General features: G+C 36.5%; 2 protein-coding genes across 4 annotated transcripts in view; one reads left to right on the forward strand and one right to left on the reverse strand.

Moving 5' to 3' along the window:
• Nucleotides 1-811: 811 nt before the first annotated feature.
• Nucleotides 812-21,842, reverse strand: part of LOC126976581 (MICAL-like protein 1) — a 31,059-nt gene continuing 10,028 nt past the window's right edge. The window contains exons 8-15 of one of the 3 annotated variants that reach the window (XM_050824975.1): nucleotides 21,539-21,719; nucleotides 20,621-20,762; nucleotides 17,933-18,109; nucleotides 8,454-8,568; nucleotides 6,959-7,058; nucleotides 6,560-6,698; nucleotides 4,680-4,882; nucleotides 812-1,291 (exon numbers count right to left, since the gene is read on the reverse strand). In XM_050824975.1, the coding sequence (XP_050680932.1) occupies nucleotides 4,719-4,882; nucleotides 6,560-6,698; nucleotides 6,959-7,058; nucleotides 8,454-8,568; nucleotides 17,933-18,109; nucleotides 20,621-20,762; nucleotides 21,539-21,719 (1,018 nt within the window). In that variant the 3' untranslated portion in view covers nucleotides 812-1,291; nucleotides 4,680-4,718. Of the gene's footprint in view, nucleotides 4,883-6,559; nucleotides 6,699-6,958; nucleotides 7,059-8,453; nucleotides 8,569-17,932; nucleotides 18,110-20,620; nucleotides 20,763-21,538; nucleotides 21,720-21,842 lie in introns of all 3 variants that reach the window. The other 2 variants (XM_050824976.1, XM_050824974.1) reach the window with 2 other exon arrangements.
• LOC126976639 (uncharacterized) overlaps nucleotides 12,295-21,842 on the forward strand; it is a 103,587-nt gene continuing 94,039 nt past the window's right edge. The window contains exon 1 of the mRNA XM_050825125.1: nucleotides 12,295-12,398. The gene's annotated coding sequence lies outside the window, so the exon portion shown is untranslated. The remainder of the gene's footprint in view (nucleotides 12,399-21,842) is intronic.

Consider the following 21,842-nt stretch of genomic DNA (forward strand, 5'->3'; position numbering starts at 1 on the left):
CTTTCACTTCCTATCACGTGAGTCTCTTGCCCGTTTGCCCATAAATAAGGATAAAAAAAGCTCATAGCAGAGTAACGTGGTAGCTTATTTTAGAGCTTATATTTCTTGAAGTGACAAGGTATCTGTTGTTCAGATTTAGGTTATTATCAGTTTGATGATAGTAAAATAATATTAGAAACTAATAATAATAAGCTATTAACGTACAATAAACAACTAGACTCACAATAATTAAAAATTGTCTGAAGCAAAACTCTGCCTACGCATCTATTAGGTAGAGTTTTCATTCAATTGTGTTTTGACTGCGCTTTGAATACAACGCCACGCAATGAGAGTGTTGAGTGAAAAACTGTCCAAATAACACCATATCCAAACTTAAAAAGGATGGAGCCCCTTTTACAAAATTATGTAAGTAACTTGACGTTTTTGACATTTCAATTGCTAATACAAAATAGGCGGCGCCACTTCGCACCATAATGAACGAGCTTCTTATGAGCATATACAATAGACTTTGAACATTACTGCCACGAAATAAGGTGTTAATTTGAATGAATGTTTTATTGTTGTCTAAAGAAGTTAATTTACACTTATAAACAACGCCGTTCGGACATTTTTTGACGACATTTTATAGTACGCGATTTGGAGTCTAGTTCTTTATAACTAGCACTATATTTAAGTGCAACCTACCTGGAGATTCACGGCTATACATTACTTCAAGATCACCTCAAAGTCCACATTTAGTACTCTACAGCCAGAGCTAATAAAATAGCTCCATCAAATTGGTTTTTGAGGTTAAACCAATAAAATAAAAATGCAGTGATAACAATATATATATTTGTGCATTTGTGCCGTTTTAGTTTCATATCAAATAATAGAAAATATGTTATATTACATGATTTTAAACTGTTATCCTTTAATATAATATTCTAAGTTACTATTGTGTTACACCCTGTCGAAAACAAACTATATAATTATTGAGTATTTAAAAAAGCAACCCTGTTATTATAATATCCATTGTAGGTTATATAATATTTCAAACTTCTATGAATCAAAATTTAAATCGAGGACATATTACAAAACAAATACTTAATTGATATAAATAAAATGCGCAAGGACCATTAAAGGATCTTAATATAAGTAGTAACAAATTTGTACTGAATGTATTTCAGCATTTTTTTTTCTGTCTACCCATCGATATAAAAACTCTAAATGAAAAAATATGTAAATTGTACAAAAAATTCTAAGAAAAATTTCAATAGGTACTTTAAGTATCTTCTAATGCCAGTTAAAATCTCTGAAACAAATACAAAGTCATAAAACCACTATATTATTATATATATTATATGCCTGTACAAATACCACTGGACAGGCCATATGTTGTTCCATATGTTTGACAGCAATTTTTTTGTACCTATTTGAAGCGTCACTAGCGAGCGTCCGGAGAACTAATTTTGACGTATAATACAAACGGCTGCAAAGGAACGTACAATACTCTGAAGTAATTTGCATTTTGAATTAATTTCGTATGTTTTCCGTGTTATTCATACTTCAAGAGTCAACGTAATAAAGAACACAATATTTTTTTTGAACAGTTTCCCACCATCTATCGATGTTTGCTGAGGTTGTCATCACTAGTTTTAGTACTGCAGACTCTCGCTACATGGCCAACAGCGCCAAAATGGCGAATATCAAACAGGCATAAACTTTGACAGCCGCCAGTCCAGTGGTAAATAGTAGAGGTCAGTGTTTATATGCCATAAGAAGACTTTATATGCCAAATTGGGAAAGTGTTATTGAGTTTAGCTGCATCAAGTATATAATGTAACTTAAGTATTATGTTACTGTGTTAGTACAAATATATGTAGTTAAATATATTTTTTTGTTATATACTGTTTATTGTGCTTATTTTGTCAGCTTCAATGTTTGATGGGCATGATATTATTTTGTGAACATTCTCAAATACTCCATGGCACTTCAAACTTCATAAGTAGTGCATAATCAATGACATTCTATAAATATAGACAAATCACGTCGTACAAAACAAAGCCGAAATATGGAACACGCCAAAAATTACACCATATTAAGCTTCGACTGCTATATCTATACATTGCTGCATTTACTCCAGTTGTTTAAACTACTCTTGGTCAATAATGAGCCATTTAAAACATTTATTCAGCTTGGGTTACATAATATTATGTTGAATTTAGAATCCGTTTCGGACAGTGACATTTGACACAAGACTAAGGACAAAAGACAGCGAAGTATTATATGTCCTTATACTACACGGCCACATTATCTCTGGATCTCGCTGGAACGTGAATCCCCCTCCCGTTCCCCTTTCACCCCGTAGCGATCGTCCTGTTGTATCAGTACGGTTTGCAGTATCATTACCGTTACGTACATGTCGTGATACTTTCGTGCTATCACTGTTTTCTTTGTTACGTTTTGACTATTGTTGTTAATAGTTCTGTAGTTCTTTTGTTCAATGTGGCTACATTAGTACTGTCAGAAAAATGAATACTTTTTTTTAAATAATCCAGACTCTTTCATTGATTTTTCATCATTATAATAATAATAATAAACAGTATCACAACACAAAACTTTTTCATCAATCTGTTACAACTGATAAATTAAGTCACTGTTTATTTATTAATTAAAATATCCCAGTGATGCTTGTATTGTGCACCGTAACAAAGCAACGATGTGACGTCATTGACGTCAGATCCAGAGATTATGTAACAGAGAGTATGTGCATAATACGTCATTGTATATTATTGTAAAAAAAACCCTTTTTAAATATAGGTAAATTACTTTGGAGACGTTTTTGCATTTGTATATTTACAGGAATTCTAAACCTGGAATTTGAATATCCTTGTACAGTCAGAAAAAAGAGGTTCGCTACATTTTGAAGAAGAAAATATATTAAAAATCTAAATCAATGGTGAATGCGAAATAATAATTATATTTATAAGCATTGCTAATTGTTGTGAGGTCTGACTATTTGCTTTTAGTTAATAAATGAATGAATTGATTTATTTGTGGTTTAGTCTTATGGTTTATAATATTTATTTTTCAGTGTTATTACTCTAAAGTTATTAGAAATTTCATGGCACGGATTAGACATTAGATATAATATCAGATCAAATTGCAGTTAACACAAAAGTGATTCTGATGAAAGTGAAGATGAGGATGAGAGTGAAATGTTTGGCGTTGAATAAATTTCGTTTAATATTATTTATTATTCACTACTGACATATCGTTATAACTCTTATAAAAATTATAATTCATAAAAAAATGTAAAAGTATGGGATTAATTATTTATGTGCTGACCGTACACACATACACACACAAATGCAAAAAAGTCTCGAGATTTATTTACTCGTACTATCCAGAAAACACATTCTCAATCTCAGACGCTTGTTACCAGATTTCTCATTCAATCTACAGATTACAGTAATGTCAATATTACTAGTCAGTGCGAAATTATTATAAAAGTAGTTAGTAGTTAACTTATAAGCTATGGTGAAAAAAAAATAAGCTATAGCAATAGCTAGCAAATTGTTGTTGGGTCAAGAAAATGTGTCAGTTGCAACATAATAATCTCTAATGATACATTGAATTTTATCATGCATGCTGAGATTCATGAGAAATACTGCAAAGCTTATAAATTTTTAAGATACTGTTAAATTCTAATCTGTAGGTAAATCTATTACGAATCATCTATTTTAATCCTAATATAAGTAGCGATTTGATCTTTATGCAATTTAAATCTAAATCTCTGAATACATAACTATAATAATATAATCGATAAATCTATATAAAATAATTAGATTTTTAACAAAAGATTAATACTATAAATACGCAAAATATAAAAAAAATATGTTAATACAACCCGCCCAAATGAACTTGGCACCTATTCACGACAATAGATTAGACATTAATATCGTAAGTTTAATGAAATTGTATACTAAAAATATCTATCCGGACTTTTTCTCGAGAATCTCTAATTTTCTCTACACAGTATTTACGTGATGTATATTTCAATTTTGTCAATGTCTTGTACAATACAATACATGTCTCAAATTTCATTGACAGCCCGAAACCAGGCCACAATTTTTGGACATGACATTTGAAAAATGGTATAAGACCACATTACTTATGATAAAAATTTAATTTTATTATGTATACCCGCGACTATACACCCCGACAGAAAATTTGGGGTGCCCAAATGTTGAGATAAACTTTTTTGTTTTAATTATTGTTAAAAATCAGTAATAAGATACAAGAAAAAATTAAAATAATAGTTAATGAATAAGAAATGTCAAACCATCATTAATAGTATTTATATGCCTCACTACAATACCATTGTTATTGGATATCGGACATATGACTATATAGCTTCGTTTTGTTTTAAGTTGCTCAGAAATGAGTAGTTTAAGGCTATCTGCTCAATGATTGCATTTGACAGACATTTTTTTTAGATAGGGGGACACAGATGGGGCCGAGAGAAAGGACATTCCTCTCAAGTGCCAAGTTGATTTGTGCAAGTTGTAGTTGTAGTATGCTTTGTGCACTTTCAATAACAATAACATAATTTTACAAAAAGCTCTAGTGGAATGTCTCAGTCTTTGCTATTAAGTACTTTTAGTACAATCGATACATTATGTACAATATGTCTTTACCGTATCTTCTTACATGTAGTTTCTTCTGTATCTCTGTAATCACTTGTTTTGTTTTTTATCTTCGTCCTTTTTCTTAGAGATAAGAGAATGCTTAGCCTTTTTCAGCTGCTTTTTCACTTTGTCTTTGACTTTGTTCTTCTTGACCGGTGCAACCACATCAGATGATTTTATTGAGGAACTGTTGGAGTCACTGTTTCTTTGCGCTGGAAATACAAATTATTCATGTTATACAATAAAATCAATGCATCCTCGTTTAAATAAGTTTGTCACTTTTAGTGGAAGTTAATAGAAGTCATGGCTATGGATTGATTTTAATATTATACCAGTGGGAGCTTCTTGGCCCAGGATGCCGGCTAGATGGGTACCAAGTGGCGCCTTTGTCATCAAGAAAGATATTTAACAACAACTATGTGTCAAGGTAAGGCAATAGCAGTGCGGGTCAGAATAAGAAGCTTTAAAGTAAGCCCGAGCGACATTACTCTGTAATAGATAGGCATATCTTCGGCTTGCTCGTCTCATTACATATTACCATATAAATATAGTCGAGTGTATCTATACAGGTTATAGGAAATAGACATAAAACAGTATGTGCCAGTGGGAGGCTCCTTTGCACAGGATGCCAGCTAGATTATGGGTACCACAACGGTGCCTATTTCTGCCGTGAAGCAGTAATGTGTAAACTAGTAAAATTACTGGGCAGATGAGACTAAACATATTATGTCTCAAGGTGACGAGCGCAATCGTAGTGCCGTTCAGAATTTTTGAGTTTTTTAAGAATCCCGAGCGGCACTGTATTGTAATGGGCATGGCGGATCACTTTTCATCAGATGAACGTCCTGCTCGTCTTGTCTCTTATTTTCATTTAAAAAAAGTATGTTTTATTTATTTATATTCATCCCGCAAACAAATATATACATATAATATCACTCTATAAATATATAAGATAACTTTAAAATTTAACAACACGCGGCCACCTACTTCCTTCCTACTTGCGGCGCCCGTTAAGGAGCATGATGAATGGATCAGCCATCACCTCCCTCGGCAATATTATAAAGACATTCAAGCGAGCCTGCCAAGCCTGCTACAAGAACTCAACCAAATAACAAGAAATAATCTGTATCTACATATTTATGATAAGAGAAAATGTTAAAACAGGAACATGTAATATATATTAAAGCATACTTGACAAAGAAGGAGTACTACAGTTTAGTACATTATATAATGATGTATGGTTATTGTCTGCCTCTGCACTGGCCACTTAAAATTGTACAGTAATTACTAGCTGACCCAGGAAACGTTGTATTGTCATATAAAGTAATAAAAAATTCAACAATTCAAATTATTGGGGTATAAAAAATAGATGAACACCGATTTTTAGACCTACTAAATATATCGTACAAATAAATTATCGTAATAATGCAATATATCGTACAATAATCATAATATTAAATTGACATCTTGTAACTCTATTGCGTTTCTGAGGATGGAATAGAATAATATTAAAATCGCGTTACAAAAATAGGTGTCGATCGTAGACGGGTGAAAATGAGAAGTTGTAAAATATTTACTTGGGGGTCGATTCTCAGACCTACCCGATATACAAACGATATTCAGACAAATTGGTTTAGCCGTTTCGGAGGAGTTTGGTAACAAACACCGGGACATGAGAATTTTATAAATAAGATTTAAGTAGGCTAAGCAATTTTGTTACTATGTTATTTAAAAGCTTTCGAGTTTCTTGTCAGTTCTTCTCTCCATGTCAAAGCCCCTTTACAGACTGATATACTTCATGACGTTTACCAAGTGTTGTTGCAATATGTTATTGTCACTCCCTATGGTAAATAATACTATTCTATTCTATAAAATCATTTCATTGTTACCTCTCTTACTAGCGATGGACGCCGCTATTGCGAGGTCTTCCTGTCTCTCCCGCCGTCGCTCCGCGTCAATCTGCTGCACCAACTCGTCCCTGAGCCGCACTATCTCAACCAGGCGGCACACCAAGTGTTCCTCGCGACTCTAACAGTATCAACCAATGACAAAAGCTTTAATTCACATAAATTTAAAATTATGGAATCACATACCCTTAAGTAGGGCCTAAATAAATTGACCGGCTTGGTATATTACATCTCACAACTTTTTACGGTAGCAGAGCTGTTATGTTTTAGATGCCTTGCAGTGTTTAGTAGTAAACAGGTAAAACACATTGGATTGCGTTTTTAATTTATTCAGATATATTTTCATAAACTCATGTGGTGGTAATCACATCTGTCACTTACTTTGTCAGCATCTGTGCGGTTAATAGAGGGCCGCGACTGCAGAACCCTAATTTCATGTTCGATATCAGCCTGCTCTTGTTCAAGCCTTTGTTGTCTGCGTCTGGAAGATAACATTATTGTATCGATATACTATCAGGATTAGCTCATAACAAATTTCTTATCAAAATGTTACATCTGTAGGTACACATTCTTATTAATAAATTGTTGTGTTGCTCCGTCAAGTTTTATGATTAATAAAATTAGTACTGCGCACGGACCATCCTTTTTTTTCATACAAATCGTGCGGTGCGGCAATAGCGCGGCACCGGTCCTGTGCGCGTTGGACAACAGAGCGGCAACGTCGCAAACACTACGTGTTCATTTTGGTATTAAATAGTGCGATGAACAGACTTCCCAGCTGATGTCACATCACTGATATAGTCATCATAGTATAGTCAGATACTATTTAAAATCACCTATTATTTAATGTAAAAACTATCACCCATTTCAATGTATGCCTCAGACCTGAAAAGAACAGGCGTAACTAGGAACAAGAAACTCCTCGAGTTTCTTTTTTTTTAATTAAATTTCGCCGAGTGTGATAATAGTATCACATGAGTGTTTTAATACCTTATTATCAACAGTTGCATACAAGACTTTATCTACACCCAGAATATGAATCCTCAAAAAGATTCTGAAACAGTTAGCTCACTGCTAACATTAAAACAACAGTTCTAGTAGTAATCTAATATCATTCATGACTTATTATATACAAATAAACTAAGTATTAATGAAATAATTATTCATTTTAGTAGTAATTTACATTTTGTATAGTGCAATAATTAAAATTCACTCGAATATAATGTTCTTTTGCAGCGTTTAAAATGAATCGCTCATTTTTTGTAAGCAAAACAATAAAAATGCCGGGGATTCGAATAACCTACTTTTTTTTACGGCGCGCCACGTTCTAGTAGTGTGGAACGCGCGTAAACGAAAATTTTCTTTTTTTGAAATTCATACAGATACCACGCATCGAGCAATAAGAATGTGGCTGTTTGTTGATACTCTTTGCGCATGAAGGAATCGAAAAAAAAATCCATGTTGTTGTTCATCTTGTTATGAAATTCAGTACAACATTACAAGACTCGTGTAGATTATGTAATGGTTATTAGAACATTGGGTGTTTTAATGTTGGCCATAAGCTAACTGTTTCAGAATCTTTAATAGATGATTTAAAGCATGGGAGTAGATAAAAGCATATACATCGCTCAACAGGACTTACTAACTCAACTTAACTGAGCAGTAGGCATAACAAGTTTGTTTTTGTTCCTGCTGTTAACATTAGGCATAGCTCGATTTACTCATGAATATAATGTGATTAATTAATCAATACCGGAAGACGCAGTGTTGGTAGGCCCCCCACAAGATGGACCGATCATCTTGTCTAGATCGGCGGAATACGTTGGATGAGGGCAGCGCAGGACGTGATGATGATGATAATATTATTTTGACTTACATAAACATAAGCTCTGTCTGTTTTCTGAACAGGTCGTTCTTTTCGTTGACCAGTTCACATAACTGTATCACGAGGTCTTCAATCTCCTCTTGAGGCGCGACCGTCGCTTCGTCACCTGTAAGTAATGGTGGACTTAATGCGTTACTATTTCTTGTATTACTCATGCGGGAAAATTAGTATCTTGGCACTCGCTTTTGCGGTTGAAAAAGAGCCGTTTGCCCATTTTATAATTACGCGTGAGATTTTTCGGAAATGAAACTGTTGTTTGAGTGCGAAAAGTTTATTTGTCGCATGCAAATTATACTTGGCACACGCAAATTTAGATTAAATTGCTAAAATAATAAAGGTCCCGGGTTCAAAGTCCCGTAAGAGCAAACATTAACTGTATGATGATTTTGAATATTTTTTTAGAGTCATAGATGTTAGTAGCCCATAGTAAAGGCCTATACTATGTCTAACTTGGACAATAACAACAATAATAATACGATGTGGAAATAAAATCTTAAGGGACTTGTTACCAAAGCTGTTAATAAATTAATAATTCTCACAATGACTATATATTTCTATTACGTTTATTTGACATTCACTATAGATTATTTTGTTATATTTATTTGAATAAAATATGCAGTTCATTTTTACAGAATGGAGAGCACACAACAGAGAGAAAGAAACAATATGTGAAATGTTAATACTCTTTGTGTAAAAATATTCAATCAAATTTACAAATGACACTGGCAATATGGATTTTGAACTTTACAAATACAAATACAAAATACAAAATGTTTAGTTTCCTTAGCAAGTATGTACATTAATCAATATGCATGATTGGAGCCTCCTTTAAGGCACTATAGCGCCTGTGTTAGAAGACTCCGCTCTTTCATAGCTTATTAATATTTATTACATTATTTACAGACAATCAAACTCTAAATACTAAGAAGTATATCTAAAAACTATGTATAGTAAGAAATAAGGTGTGAGAGGTATTATGAAGTGTGTGTGAGTCAATGTGTGTTTGTGATCAAATGAATGAATGTTAAATTAATAATATTATGATTGTGTTAAAAGTTCTTCAGTTTCTGTATAAGTGTGTGAATTTATCCAACTTACTAGCATTTTTTTACATTCATAAAGTGGTTTTGAATGGATATATATTTCCTTGTTAACCCTATTATAAAGCATGGCTGAGAGCTTGCTGTACTGGCGATTTGCGAATCCGGTTCCAGGAATTTTTGCAATAATATCCAATCTCCTTTTTAATAAAATGCTTGGATCATATGGAAGAGTTTTAAATGTTTTTAAAACTATAGCAATAATATATAATTTTCTAACAGGTAAAAAGTTACTTACTAATATTGTATAGTCTTTCAGTAGGATATCGTGTCTTTTTGAAATACATGTTTTTTATTAGGCTCCTTTGTCCACGTTCCAATTCAATTAATTTGGATTTAGCAGCGCCGCCCCACACGGGGATACAATTAACTAGCACAGATTGCGCTAGTGCAATATAAATTTCATTTAAAATATTTCTGCTGGTGCCTGATTCATTTACTATAGATTTTAAAGCGACATATCTGAGTGTTTTGAATATCCATCCCAGTTTTCTAATTCTTCCAGTGACGTGTTCAATGTGTTGGTACCAGTTAAGCTTTTGATCAATAATGACACCAAGATATTTTGTATGTGAGACTTTTTCAATAATTGGACACGTGCAGTTATTTAACATTTTTTCACAAGAATGTATTTTGATATTAAAATTTTTATTTGGTTGTGAACGATTAGATATCCTAAAATATATACAATTAGTCTTAGCTGTGTTTAAGCTAAGAAGATTGTCTTTAAGCCAATCATAAATTTGTGACATGCCCTTCTCAGCACTATCCTATATTAGTGGGAGAGTCACGCTGCTGTCTTATGACGTCAGCACAATCGGGCCAGACTCGACCGGGTTACTTACCACACTCGCACAGAATACCGGCGTGAAGTAGCGGCCTAGTGCCGCTATGTTTCGCATAGGTTAGTGTCGAGGACCGGAGGCCATTCCCCCCCGTCCTTTCCCCCCCCCCAACAAAATATGAGAGCGGTCCTAAAAAATAAATTACCCCAGGAGGGTACCGGCTCTTGTAGAGCCGGAGAATCCCTCCCCGAGCATTCGCGCTCGGGCTGCCCCTCGTATTCTGGGGAGGGCACAGTACCGCGTATGTCACAGGACAAACAGGGCAGCAACACCACGGCACCCCGCTCCACGCTTAATGTGGACTTTTGTAACATCCGGGGAATTCACTCCAACTTAAACGCCGTCCACCACCACCTTGAGACGGCGCAGCCGGCCTTGTGTTTCCTTACGGAGACGCAGATATCTCGACCTAGCGATACGTCATATTTAACGTACCCCGGGTACAAAATTGAGCATAATTTCATGCCTCATGCCGGGGTATGTGTGTACGTTAGGGAGGATATCTGCTGTCGCCGTCTCGGCAATTTTGAGGGTAGGGGCCTGTCTACTCTCTGGCTCCGCGTAGATTTAGAGGACCGCGTCCGCATCTATGCGTGTGTCTACAGGTCCCATAGTGGTAACGCAGAAACGGATCACCTCATGGGCTGCGTTCAAGCGGCATTTGATGACGTGCTTGCTCAGATCCCCTCCGCTGAAATCGTAGTCTTGGGTGATTTCAACGGGCACAATGCCGAATGGCTTGGATCACGTACCACAGACTACGCAGGGCGATCTGTGCATAATTTTGCATTGGCGTATGGTCTGTCCCAATTGGTTGAGTCGCCGACGCGGCTCCCGGATGTGGATAGCCACATGCCGTCCTTATTAGATCTTCTGCTGACTACACATCCCGATGGTTACCAGGTCTCTGTCGACGCCCCTCTCGGAACGTCCGACCATTGCCTGGTCAGGAGTGTAGTGCCTATCCGACGCCAACGTCGCAGACCACCAGCGACCCGCCGCGTTTGGCACTACAAGTCAGCAGATTGGGATAGGATGCGTTCCTTTTTTGCATCCTACCCTTGGGGCAGGGTTTGTTTCCTTTCGGATGATCCTAGTGCCTGCGCCGTTGCAGTAGCCGATGTAATACTGCAGGGCATGGATATTTTTATACCAAGCTCTGTAGTACCGATCGGTGGCAGATCACAGCCCTGGTTCGATGCGTCAGTTAAAGCAGCATCTGACTGCAAAAAACAGGCGTATCGAACTTGGGTTGCGGCGCTGGGCTCAAAGGATCCGAACTGCAAAGTTCTGAAGAGGAAATATAACCGTGCCTCCAGATTTTTTAAGCGGCAAATCGCCCGTGCGAAGTCTAAGCACGTCGTCAAAATTGGCGAGCAGCTTTCCAGTTACCCGACCGGAACATGCAAGTTCTGGTCGTTGTCGAAAGCTGCTCTTGGTAACTTCAACCAGCCGTCCATGCCGCCGTTGCAAATGACACCCTGGCCCATACGGCAAAAGAGAAAGCCGATCTCCTGTGCACTCTTTTTTCCTCCAACTCGACTCTTGACGACAACGGAAAAACACCGCCGACCATCCCGCGGTGTCAGAGCTCCATGCCTGAAGTACAGTTCCGACAGAAAACTGTTAGGCGAGCTCTGTTTTCGTTGGACGTCAGGAAGTCGAGCGGGCCGGATGGCATTTCTCCAATCGTGCTTAGAACGTGTGCCCCTGAGTTGACGCCGGTGCTAACGCGTTTATTCCGGCACTCTTATTCAAAAGGCGTAGACCCTGATTCATGGAAGTCAGCCCTTGTCCATCCGATCCCAAAAAAAGGAGACAGTTCGGATCCGGCAAACTACAGGCCTATTGCTATTACCTCCCTACTCTCCAAAATTATGGAGAGCATAATTAACCGCCAGCTCTTGGTATACCTTGAGGGTCACCAGTTGATCAACGACCGGCAGTACGGCTTTCGCCATGGTCGGTCGACTGGCGATCTTCTGGTATACCTAACACACAGATGGGCGGCGGCTATTGAAAGCAAGGGGGAAGGCCTGGCAGTTGGTCTGGATATAGCGAAGGCCTTTGATCGTGTATGGCACAAGGCGCTCCTCGCAAAACTTCCATCATTTGGGCTTCCCGAGAGCTTATGCAAGTGGACCTCCAGCTTCCTCACTGGGCGCAGCATACAGGTCCTTATCGACGGTTATTGCTCGAATCCCAAGCCCGTGAACGCTGGAGTGCCCCAAGGCTGTGTGCTATCTCCCACGCTGTTTCTTCTGCATATCAATGATATGTTGGACACCGCCAACATGCATTGCTATGCAGACGACAGCACTGGTGATGCCGTATACACGGGCCATGCAGGTCTCTCTCGGGAAAACGTCGACCAGTGCCGGGAGAAACTTGTGTCTTCTATCGAGTCCTCTCTCGAGAAGGTCGCGGAATGGGGTAAGTTGAACCTTGTCCAATTTAACCCCCAGTAGACTCAAGTTTGCGCGTTTACCACTAAAAAAACCCCATTTGCCGTATCACCGCTCTTCGAGAACACTTCCCTTAAAGCCTCGCCTAGTATCGGAATACTGGGTCTCGAAATCTCGAGCAATTGCTAATTCCGTGGCCATCTGGAGGGCAAAGCCAAACTGGCTTCAAAGAAACTGGGCGTCATAAATAGAGCACGGCAATACTTCAAGCCGGCCCACATTCTAGCGCTCTACAAAGCGCAGGTCCGGCCTCACATGGAGTATTGCTGTCATCCAGGGGCACATCGGGCGCACCCCAGTATCAGCTCGATCCATTTGACCGCGTGCAACGCAGAGCAGCTCGAATTGTCGGGGACCCAGTACTCTGTGAACGGCTGGATCACTTGGCGTTGCGTAGAGACGTCGCTTCATTGTGTGTCTTCTACCGCACTTATCACGGGGAGTGTTCCGAAGAGCTGTCCAACCTGATTCCTGCCGCCGAATTTCACCTTCGCACGACACGCCACAAGTTACGATATCATCCCCACCATCTGGATGTGTGGCGGTCCTCCACAGTGCGGTTTTCAAGGAGCTTTCTTCCTCGTACCACGAAGCTGTGGAATGAGCTTCCTTGTGCGGTGTTTCCGGGACGATACGACATGGGTATCTTCAAGAAAAGCGCGTACACCTTCCTTAAAGGCCGGCAACGCTCTTGTGATTCCTCTGGTGTTGCAGGAGAGTGTGGGCGGCGGTGATCACTTAACACCAGGTGACCCGTACGCTTGTTTGTCCTCCTATTCCATAAAAAAAAAAATATCCTTTGCTTCAGACCAAGTCTTCCCATGAAAGACAGCAGTATCATCGGCATAGGAGAAGATTTTTGCGTTTGTGACTTGGAGGTTACAGAGGTCATTAATATATATCAAGAATAATGTTGGGCCTAACACGCTTCCCTGAGGCACGCCAAATGACACATCTGCGTCGCTGCTAGTATAGGATGCTATCTTGACCCTCTGTTTTCTATTACATAGGTAGTATTTGAATAATTTTAGACGGGTTCCTCGTATTCCAATTTATTGTAACTTGGACACAAGGGTTGGGACAGAAACAGTATCGAAGGCTTTTTTTAAATCTATAAATACAGTCAGACACTTGGTACCTTCGTCTACACTCTGAGTTATAAGCGAGCTAAGTGCTGTAACTGCATCCTCGGTGGAAACTCCATGTCTAAACCCAAACTGTGTAGACGATAAAATTTTAAATTTATCTAGAAAATATACGAGCCTTGCATTAATTATTTTTTCTAGGACTTTAGACATGGCGGGTAAGATCGAGATAGGTCTTTTAATTATTAACATCATCTCTGCTCCCACCCTTGTGTACCGGAGTAATAATGGACTGTTTCAATGCTGCTGGAAATATGCCCGTTTTGAAACAGAGGTTAGCCAAGTGAGTAATGATGGGAACAACTTCACTGCTAGTATACTTTAGAAATCTAGTCGTGATATTGTCCCATCCTGGAGCGCTATCTGATTTTAAGCCATTCAAAATTCTTTCCACTTCCACTGGATCAGTATCTAATTGTACAAAAGAATTTATTTGTGGAGATGTATTGGGCGGTACGACAGGGAAGGTTTTTGATTTAGGCTGAATTTGCTGAGCTAAGTCTTTGCCAATGTTCACAAAGTACTCATTTACAAAATTCACTGATTGATCTGGAGTCTTTTTAATAGTTAATAATTCTGTACTCTGATTTTTTTGTTTATTTGTGTAAGTTATATATTTTACATTGTTCCATAGTAACTTTGTGTTTTTTAATGATTTAGTAAGAAGTTCACTCTCATATTTCCTTTTTAATTTTTTAATGATTAATATGCAATAATTCGTATATCGACAATAAGTTAATTTTAAAATTGTATTATGTGGGTCTTTCCTAGAATGTTTTTGTAGCTTGTTACGGTTTTTGATACATCGAAGTATTCCCGAGGTAATCCATGGCTTGATTACACGTTTACTATTTGGAATTATAGTAGTAGTAGAGTTGGTTTTAATGGCGTCAACTAGTTTCTGAATTAAAAGGTCGGTAAGTAAATTAGGATCGTCACAGAATATTAAGTCAGAGATATTTTTTTCTTGTAAATACCTTAGGGCTTTTTCATAGTGTACTGTAGTTGTAAATTTATTAACAGATTCATCATTTTTTATTTTGGATAGTGATAAAAATGTTGTGTAGTGACCAGTGATTGTTGTTTGCAAAATAGCAATAGAAGCTGACGTTTTTTTTCTATTGATTCTCAACATAAAGTGAACCAGGCAGTTCCGTTCTCTACTACTAGAGTAATATATGACCTGGTAGTATACCGTAGGTCGACAACGTATTAAGCTAGAATATACTGTATTTCTTGGATTATTGGTTTAAGTGACTTTTTTACATATATCGTTACCCCATCATTTTGATTCAATTGACGTGTAGTTATATAGGAGTTATAATTATTAAGTTGGGGAATGGGTTTATTAGAGCTTAATCTGCACTCTGTTAAAATTAATACATCGGGCTCAAAATTTAGAGTAGATAACATTATCACAAAGTCATGAAAATTACGATAAATACTCCTGATGTTTTGTGAAAATATGGTAGTCACTTTTCTTTACAGCAATGTGATGAGAGAGACTGGAGCAATCACATTCAACTGAGTTGGATATTTCAATGTTGTCTATTTCGTTCAGTGTTTGTAATGTGTCACCCATTAAAATATTTTGCAGACAGAATAATACACGCTGTATGGTTGTTGTGTATATAAAAAATATTAGTTTTGGGTGTCTTTTGTATGACTGTAAAAGATTTTGTGACATTGTATCAAATGATAATATGTGTGCCCTAATACTGTTTATTTTGTTAAATGTATGTGTTTTGTAAGTGTTTATGTTCTTTTCCAGAGTATTTAGTGTTATGTTAACTATTTGTGTAATAAATGTGCAAGTGAAAGACTCTTGCAATCTAGGTGTAGGGTATACATGTATTTTTAAAAGGATTAATTGTTCGTTTAAGAGTTTGTATATAAAAGTATAAATATTTGTTTTTAATTCTAAATGTACAGGACAATGGAGTATTTGTATTCGTGTGACAAGAATAACAAAAAAGACGAATATACGAAAATTAATAATAAATTACATTAATATAATTTATTATATAAATTAATATTTCAGCGCTTTAGCTGCGAAATTAACTAATAAAAAAACATTTACATTGCAAATACACAAAATTAAGTAAAAATTACAACCTAGTCACGCTTTAGTCATAAGTTGATGGATTTGTTCTTCACTCCTTAGGGTTATTATAGGAGCGTGGTCATCTTTTCTGATATACACCTTTCCATAAGCAGTCCAACAATATTTATACGATCCCGACTTTGATAGGTCTCTAGCAAGGAAATATAGGCGAGATCCCTTATTAGTCAGGTGTTCCGATAAGTAAATGGGTGTATCTGTTTGTATCTTAAGGCCGAGATGTTTACATCATAGCTTTGATTTTTGTTTAACATTGAAAATCTTGCCGGATTTCAGAAATTCGTTTTTTAGAAGCGTAGATCCAGTTTCTACAATGATTGGTGAATTCTTGTTTTCAATGGTTTTTCACGAACTCTATAGATGTCCTTAATATCTGACTTGGCTAGTGGGCAGACTATGTTCTGGGAGTGACACATAACCATGTCAATTAAATCCTGCTTGGACTCACCGGAAGCTTTGGGAACATTTTTTACTACGAAATTGGCTTTACGGCTACCTGTTTCCATGTCCTCTAATCTTTTTTCTAAGAATGGGATGTATTTCTTATCTTCTTTTCCCTGGCTCTCTAAATGAAGAATTTTATTTTCGAGGTCTTGGTTCTGAGAGACATGAGAAACGTGACTGAGCTCTCAATATTAAAGTTAGAATTTTTTATTTCTTTTAGTGTTTCAGAGACTTGTTGAGACTCCCTAGTTTGGTTTTTTAAAAAGCTAGACATCATTTCTTTAATTTCCGTTCTAAAGTCGTTTAACTGGTCAATAATATCTATATTCTCCCGACGTCTCTTACCTCTTTGAAAAACGTAATTGGGTGTTGATATTTCACCATCATTCCTTACAGTATTGATCGCCGATTCCGAGGTGGATTTATTTAAAGGCGAAGTAGCAATTTATAATAGTGAGAGCTTTCGCTAGCAACAAAACTTAAAAACCAAATATATAGAAACGTGAAAAAGAAAAAATATAAAACTGACGGCCGAGATTCGATCCCTCGACCACACGAAGGTTCGGATTTGCAATGGCAACTATTCACAACCACTAGTCCAATGACCATATGAGCGATGGGTTGAAATAGCCGAATTATAATTAGTAAGTTTAGTATAAATATATGCAGTGTGAATGCAGATACAGATAGCAATAATTTTCTTGAGGGTAATTTTAAATATTATGTTAATGTCTAAGTTTATTCAGTCTTCACTTCTTGATATTTTGTAAATATTCACTTGTTCACACTTTGCGTTCTTTAGTTACTATGTTTAATATTTTTATTATATTTTGAGTGTTTATATATTGAATGCTAATACCGTTATGGATCTATCAGTGAGTACAAATATCTACTTATTCAACCCAATTCAAGGAGCTATGCACAAATTAATGTTTAGATACCAGTTTACTTTTAACACTTATAACATTCTTGGGGGATAACCAAATGCCCTTTCCACTTTCTATTTCACTTGATAAATTATTATTTAAACTTTTAAGTCCTTGATGTAATTAAAAACAATTTTATTTATTTAAATATCCCGGAGCAAACCAAGAGTTGTATGTTATGTCTGACGTTGACAGCGAAGAGGACTTTACTTTCTATTAATTTGGAACATCCCCTACATTTATTAACCAAATATAATAACTATTTTTTTACAACCATGTAAAGTTATAAAATAATTTTAAAACCAATCACTCATTAAAAAAAAGGGAGAAAAAATTATATGCAAAATCCTTTCCGTGCAGTGCATGTGCAAGGTAAAATAGTCGTTATATCTAAGTGAATAAAGGTGCAGTCACATAATTTACCCTCACACTTGTCCCGTATCATCTGTTCGATGAGCACGCCTTGTCTCTCCAGCCCCAACTGCTGCGTCTCCAACAGATCCAGTTGCACCTGTAGTTGTTCAGGTGACATCTGAAGCTTCACCTCGCGTCGCTCTGGTAATGGTAAGCCCGGCGCTGGGCCTTTAGCCTTACGGCTTCCTGTACATGTCATCAAACAAAAAAAATATTAGGGCACTAAAGAAAAAGTCAAATAAACTTTATTCAGTCAGGGTTAAACTAAGCGCTTTTAAATAATCACTATAAATGTTTCTTTTCAATTACTGAATTTACCATATTATGTTCGGAAAAAAATGAGCTTGTGAGATGATCATACAAAAAACACAACGGCCACCCTTTTATCTATGTAAACTGTATATATGTAAATTATCGTATATTGGATGCATCAACCTTTAAAAGGCATTTATGTTCTCAAACTTGATTCCTTTAGGATTCTTTTTGATGTCATTTCTAACACTAGCACCGCTTTAGAGCTTGAATTCATTGTTTGTGCATGCTTGATAAACATGATGGTCGTGATTACTGTCATAATTAGTAATTCCATCCAATAAATATAACTATTTCACGAAAGAGCTGAGCTGAAAGCTCTTTTATCTGTCATTTATACAACCACGATCCCTAATATAAGTACATAGTTTATTAAGTATTAAACTTTAATGTCGCTAAAAAGACACATTAGGTGATATGTAGTACATACAGAAACAAAACTATAATATTATATTATATAATCATATTATAATTTGCCGAGATGCTAGTGGGTATCATCTGTAATTTTCACATTTACCGCACTGGCTGTATGGGTGTACCTTTGCCATTCCTTTAAGTTAAAATAAAACCGTTCACCAGAGATAAGTATGCTATTGCATACAATACATTACCCACTCATTTAAGCGGCAACTAGAAAAGTTGTGGGTTTTGTTTGTTTAATTTGTGTTTCATTTACCTAGTCGTAGAAAAATTATTGTATGTGACGTTGTATTACTAGGTCAGAAAACGTTCGATGCGTCATTCATTGCGATGTTGGCCACACTTTCGTTTTTCGACTCTTCTTTTTTACAACTATAGCATAAAATACTATATCGATGTGCTAGTGAAGTACCTACAAGTAGCAAGAGGTACAACAATCGGTGGATTTTTGGCCAGGGTGCGGCGGTGACGGCGTATTGTGCAAAAACTATTTTGTTTCGATTTGGAAGGCCTTGTAGCTACTGAGACCTTACTTTTTTTATGAGGAAAAGTGACGAGACTAGCAGGATGTGCACATGATAGTGCGTAATTGGCAGGGCGATACGCCTTTACGCATTTCAACGCAGTGCCAGCCAGAATACTTGATTGAACCCAAATACTGAGGTGCATCGCAATTGCGATTGGAGATGGACCAAGTATATTATGACTATTTTATAAAAATTTTACTGTTTTAGGTAAATATTAAACTCATTATTCACCTATAGATTTAGTAATATTATAATAGGTTTAGATTAATGAAAGTAACGTTAATGTTAAAGAGAACTGTTGCCGATAAACTAAGTATGTAGTTAGGCAGATTGTTATGTGATATGGCAACTTCAATATATATATAAATAATGAAAATGGTCTTTGTTTGAGGCTCTTTCACGCCTTAACCACTGATCGCAACGAAACTACCACCATTCGAAATTTATCCTAGATGGTAACATTGTACAATTTAACTTATTATTTAATAGTCTGAGGGCGGTCGCTCCATTCCCAATCTGTGGTATCATTAAGAAAGTCATTTATGTTATAGTAACCTTTACCACACAAACGTTTTTTAACAATTCTTTTGAATAACGTAATACTTTTGTTTTGAACATTTTCTGGAATCCTGTTGTAAAAGCATATACATCGCCCCACAAAAGACTCACTAACTCGACTTAGCCGAGAAGGCATTATAAGTTTATGTCTGTTTCTGGTGTTAACATTATGGTTATGACAGTTTCTGGCAAATTCACTTATGTGCCTATGAACATACATTACATTATCAAGAATATATTGAGAAGCAACAGTCAAGATGTTAATTTCTTTGAATTTTGCTCTCAATGATTCCTTAGGGCCTAGGTTAGCGCGAATAGCCTTCTTCTGCAGCACAAATATTGTATTAATATCGGCAGCGCTGCCCCACAGCAATATACCATAGGACATAATACTATGGAATTTTAATTATTATTTTTTCCTTTTAAAATTAGCCCAGCGAAGCGGGCGGGAACGGCTAGTTTATATATATATGTATATATATATATATAATAAAAATGGTCATTGTTTAAGGCTCTTTCAAGCCTAAACCACTGATCGTATCGACATGAAACTACCACCATTCGATGCAAAATTTATCCTAGATGGTTAATGGCTACTTATTTTTAGAATTCCAACGTTCCTTCTTTAATTTATTTCCTTTTAAAATTCGCCTAGCGAAGCGGGCGGGAACGGCAAGTTTAGTTAACAGCATTTGCTTAGTTATTTCATTAGCTACAGAACCATTCCAAAGAAGCACTTGTTAAAAATTAACTGCATTATTTTAATTATACCTAAGTAAAATTACGAATCAATTATCGCGCGTAAGTAATCATTGAAAAAATTTTGATTTGATTGAATTGATAATTGCATTAATCACAGACAATAAATATTAGGCCGTACCATCTGATGTGTTGCTTCTAGCACCGGATGTATCAACTCCCTTCTCCATTAAGTCTCCGTGACCGGACGCCGACAAACTGTCCGGCGGAGTGGGCGCTGGGCGCTTCTTCTTGAATGTCGGTGTACATTTCCCATACGATTTCTGTAACATACAAACAATATTCTGGAGAACAACACACCTAATACATGTTTTAAAATACCCTCAACTTATGTTTATGACCGCTCAAATACAAACCAGTAGGCATTAGGCCACATGACGTAACATGGGGATAATTTTATTCCTTGAATTTGTCCCTTGGATGTTTTCGTTTCTGTTTTTCCAACGTACTTGCGGAGTACGTTATCTCGGTACTGATAATCTATGGTTTGAAACTAAATGATGAATGAACGAATGTATAAACCAACAAAATGTTCTATCGTTTCTTCTAACGTGACATGTCAATGTCAAAACAATTCAATTTTGTAGGATAATAGAGTGAAATGTAGAAACAATTCACATTGAGTATAGAGATACTCGAACATATAAAATCGTTTTAATACCTATTATTATTGTTATTTAAAGTTTTATTTACTGAACTTCCAGACATTCGTAATTCGACATTCCAGACTGGAAGTAACTAGCATTCAAAATACAGTCCCGACCTTGTTTAAATGCTTAAGAGTTTCTTGCGCCGCTTCTTCTCTCTCAGAGCGCCATTTGGTTCCGAAGCGGTAGTAGTATCTAGTATATTAGAAATGACATCAAAAAAAATTCTAAAGGAATCAATTTTGAGAAATTAATGCCTTTTATGCCTTTTAATGCTAGTGACAATGATATAATAAAAAAATTGTATAAAAAAATATAAGAATATGTATTTGCATTAAATATGTAATTTTTGACCTAAATGAAATAATTTAGATTTGATTTGAGTCTGTTACCTGATCTGAATGAATAGTAGATGCATGAGAACTGAAGGAAGAAATGCTGGCGACGTCGTCCATAGAGTTAGCCGGCAGGACAGCTTCATCCACTACTATGATGGGTGGCGGGGGTGCTTTCGGTTTCCATCGACGAGGAGTGCTCGCCGGCAGATTCGGAGTACTTGTGGTTAGTGACGATCTGGAAATATTAAGGGCCTTTGTAATATTTCTCTATTTCGCATAACTAATGTGATTCATCTTTTTTATGATAATAAGGGGCGAGGCGAGCAGGACGGTTAGCTGATCGTAATTGATACGTCCT

Source organism: Leptidea sinapis, chromosome 41 (assembly GCF_905404315.1).
Source record: "Leptidea sinapis chromosome 41, ilLepSina1.1, whole genome shotgun sequence".
Taxonomy (NCBI): domain Eukaryota; kingdom Metazoa; phylum Arthropoda; class Insecta; order Lepidoptera; family Pieridae; genus Leptidea; species Leptidea sinapis.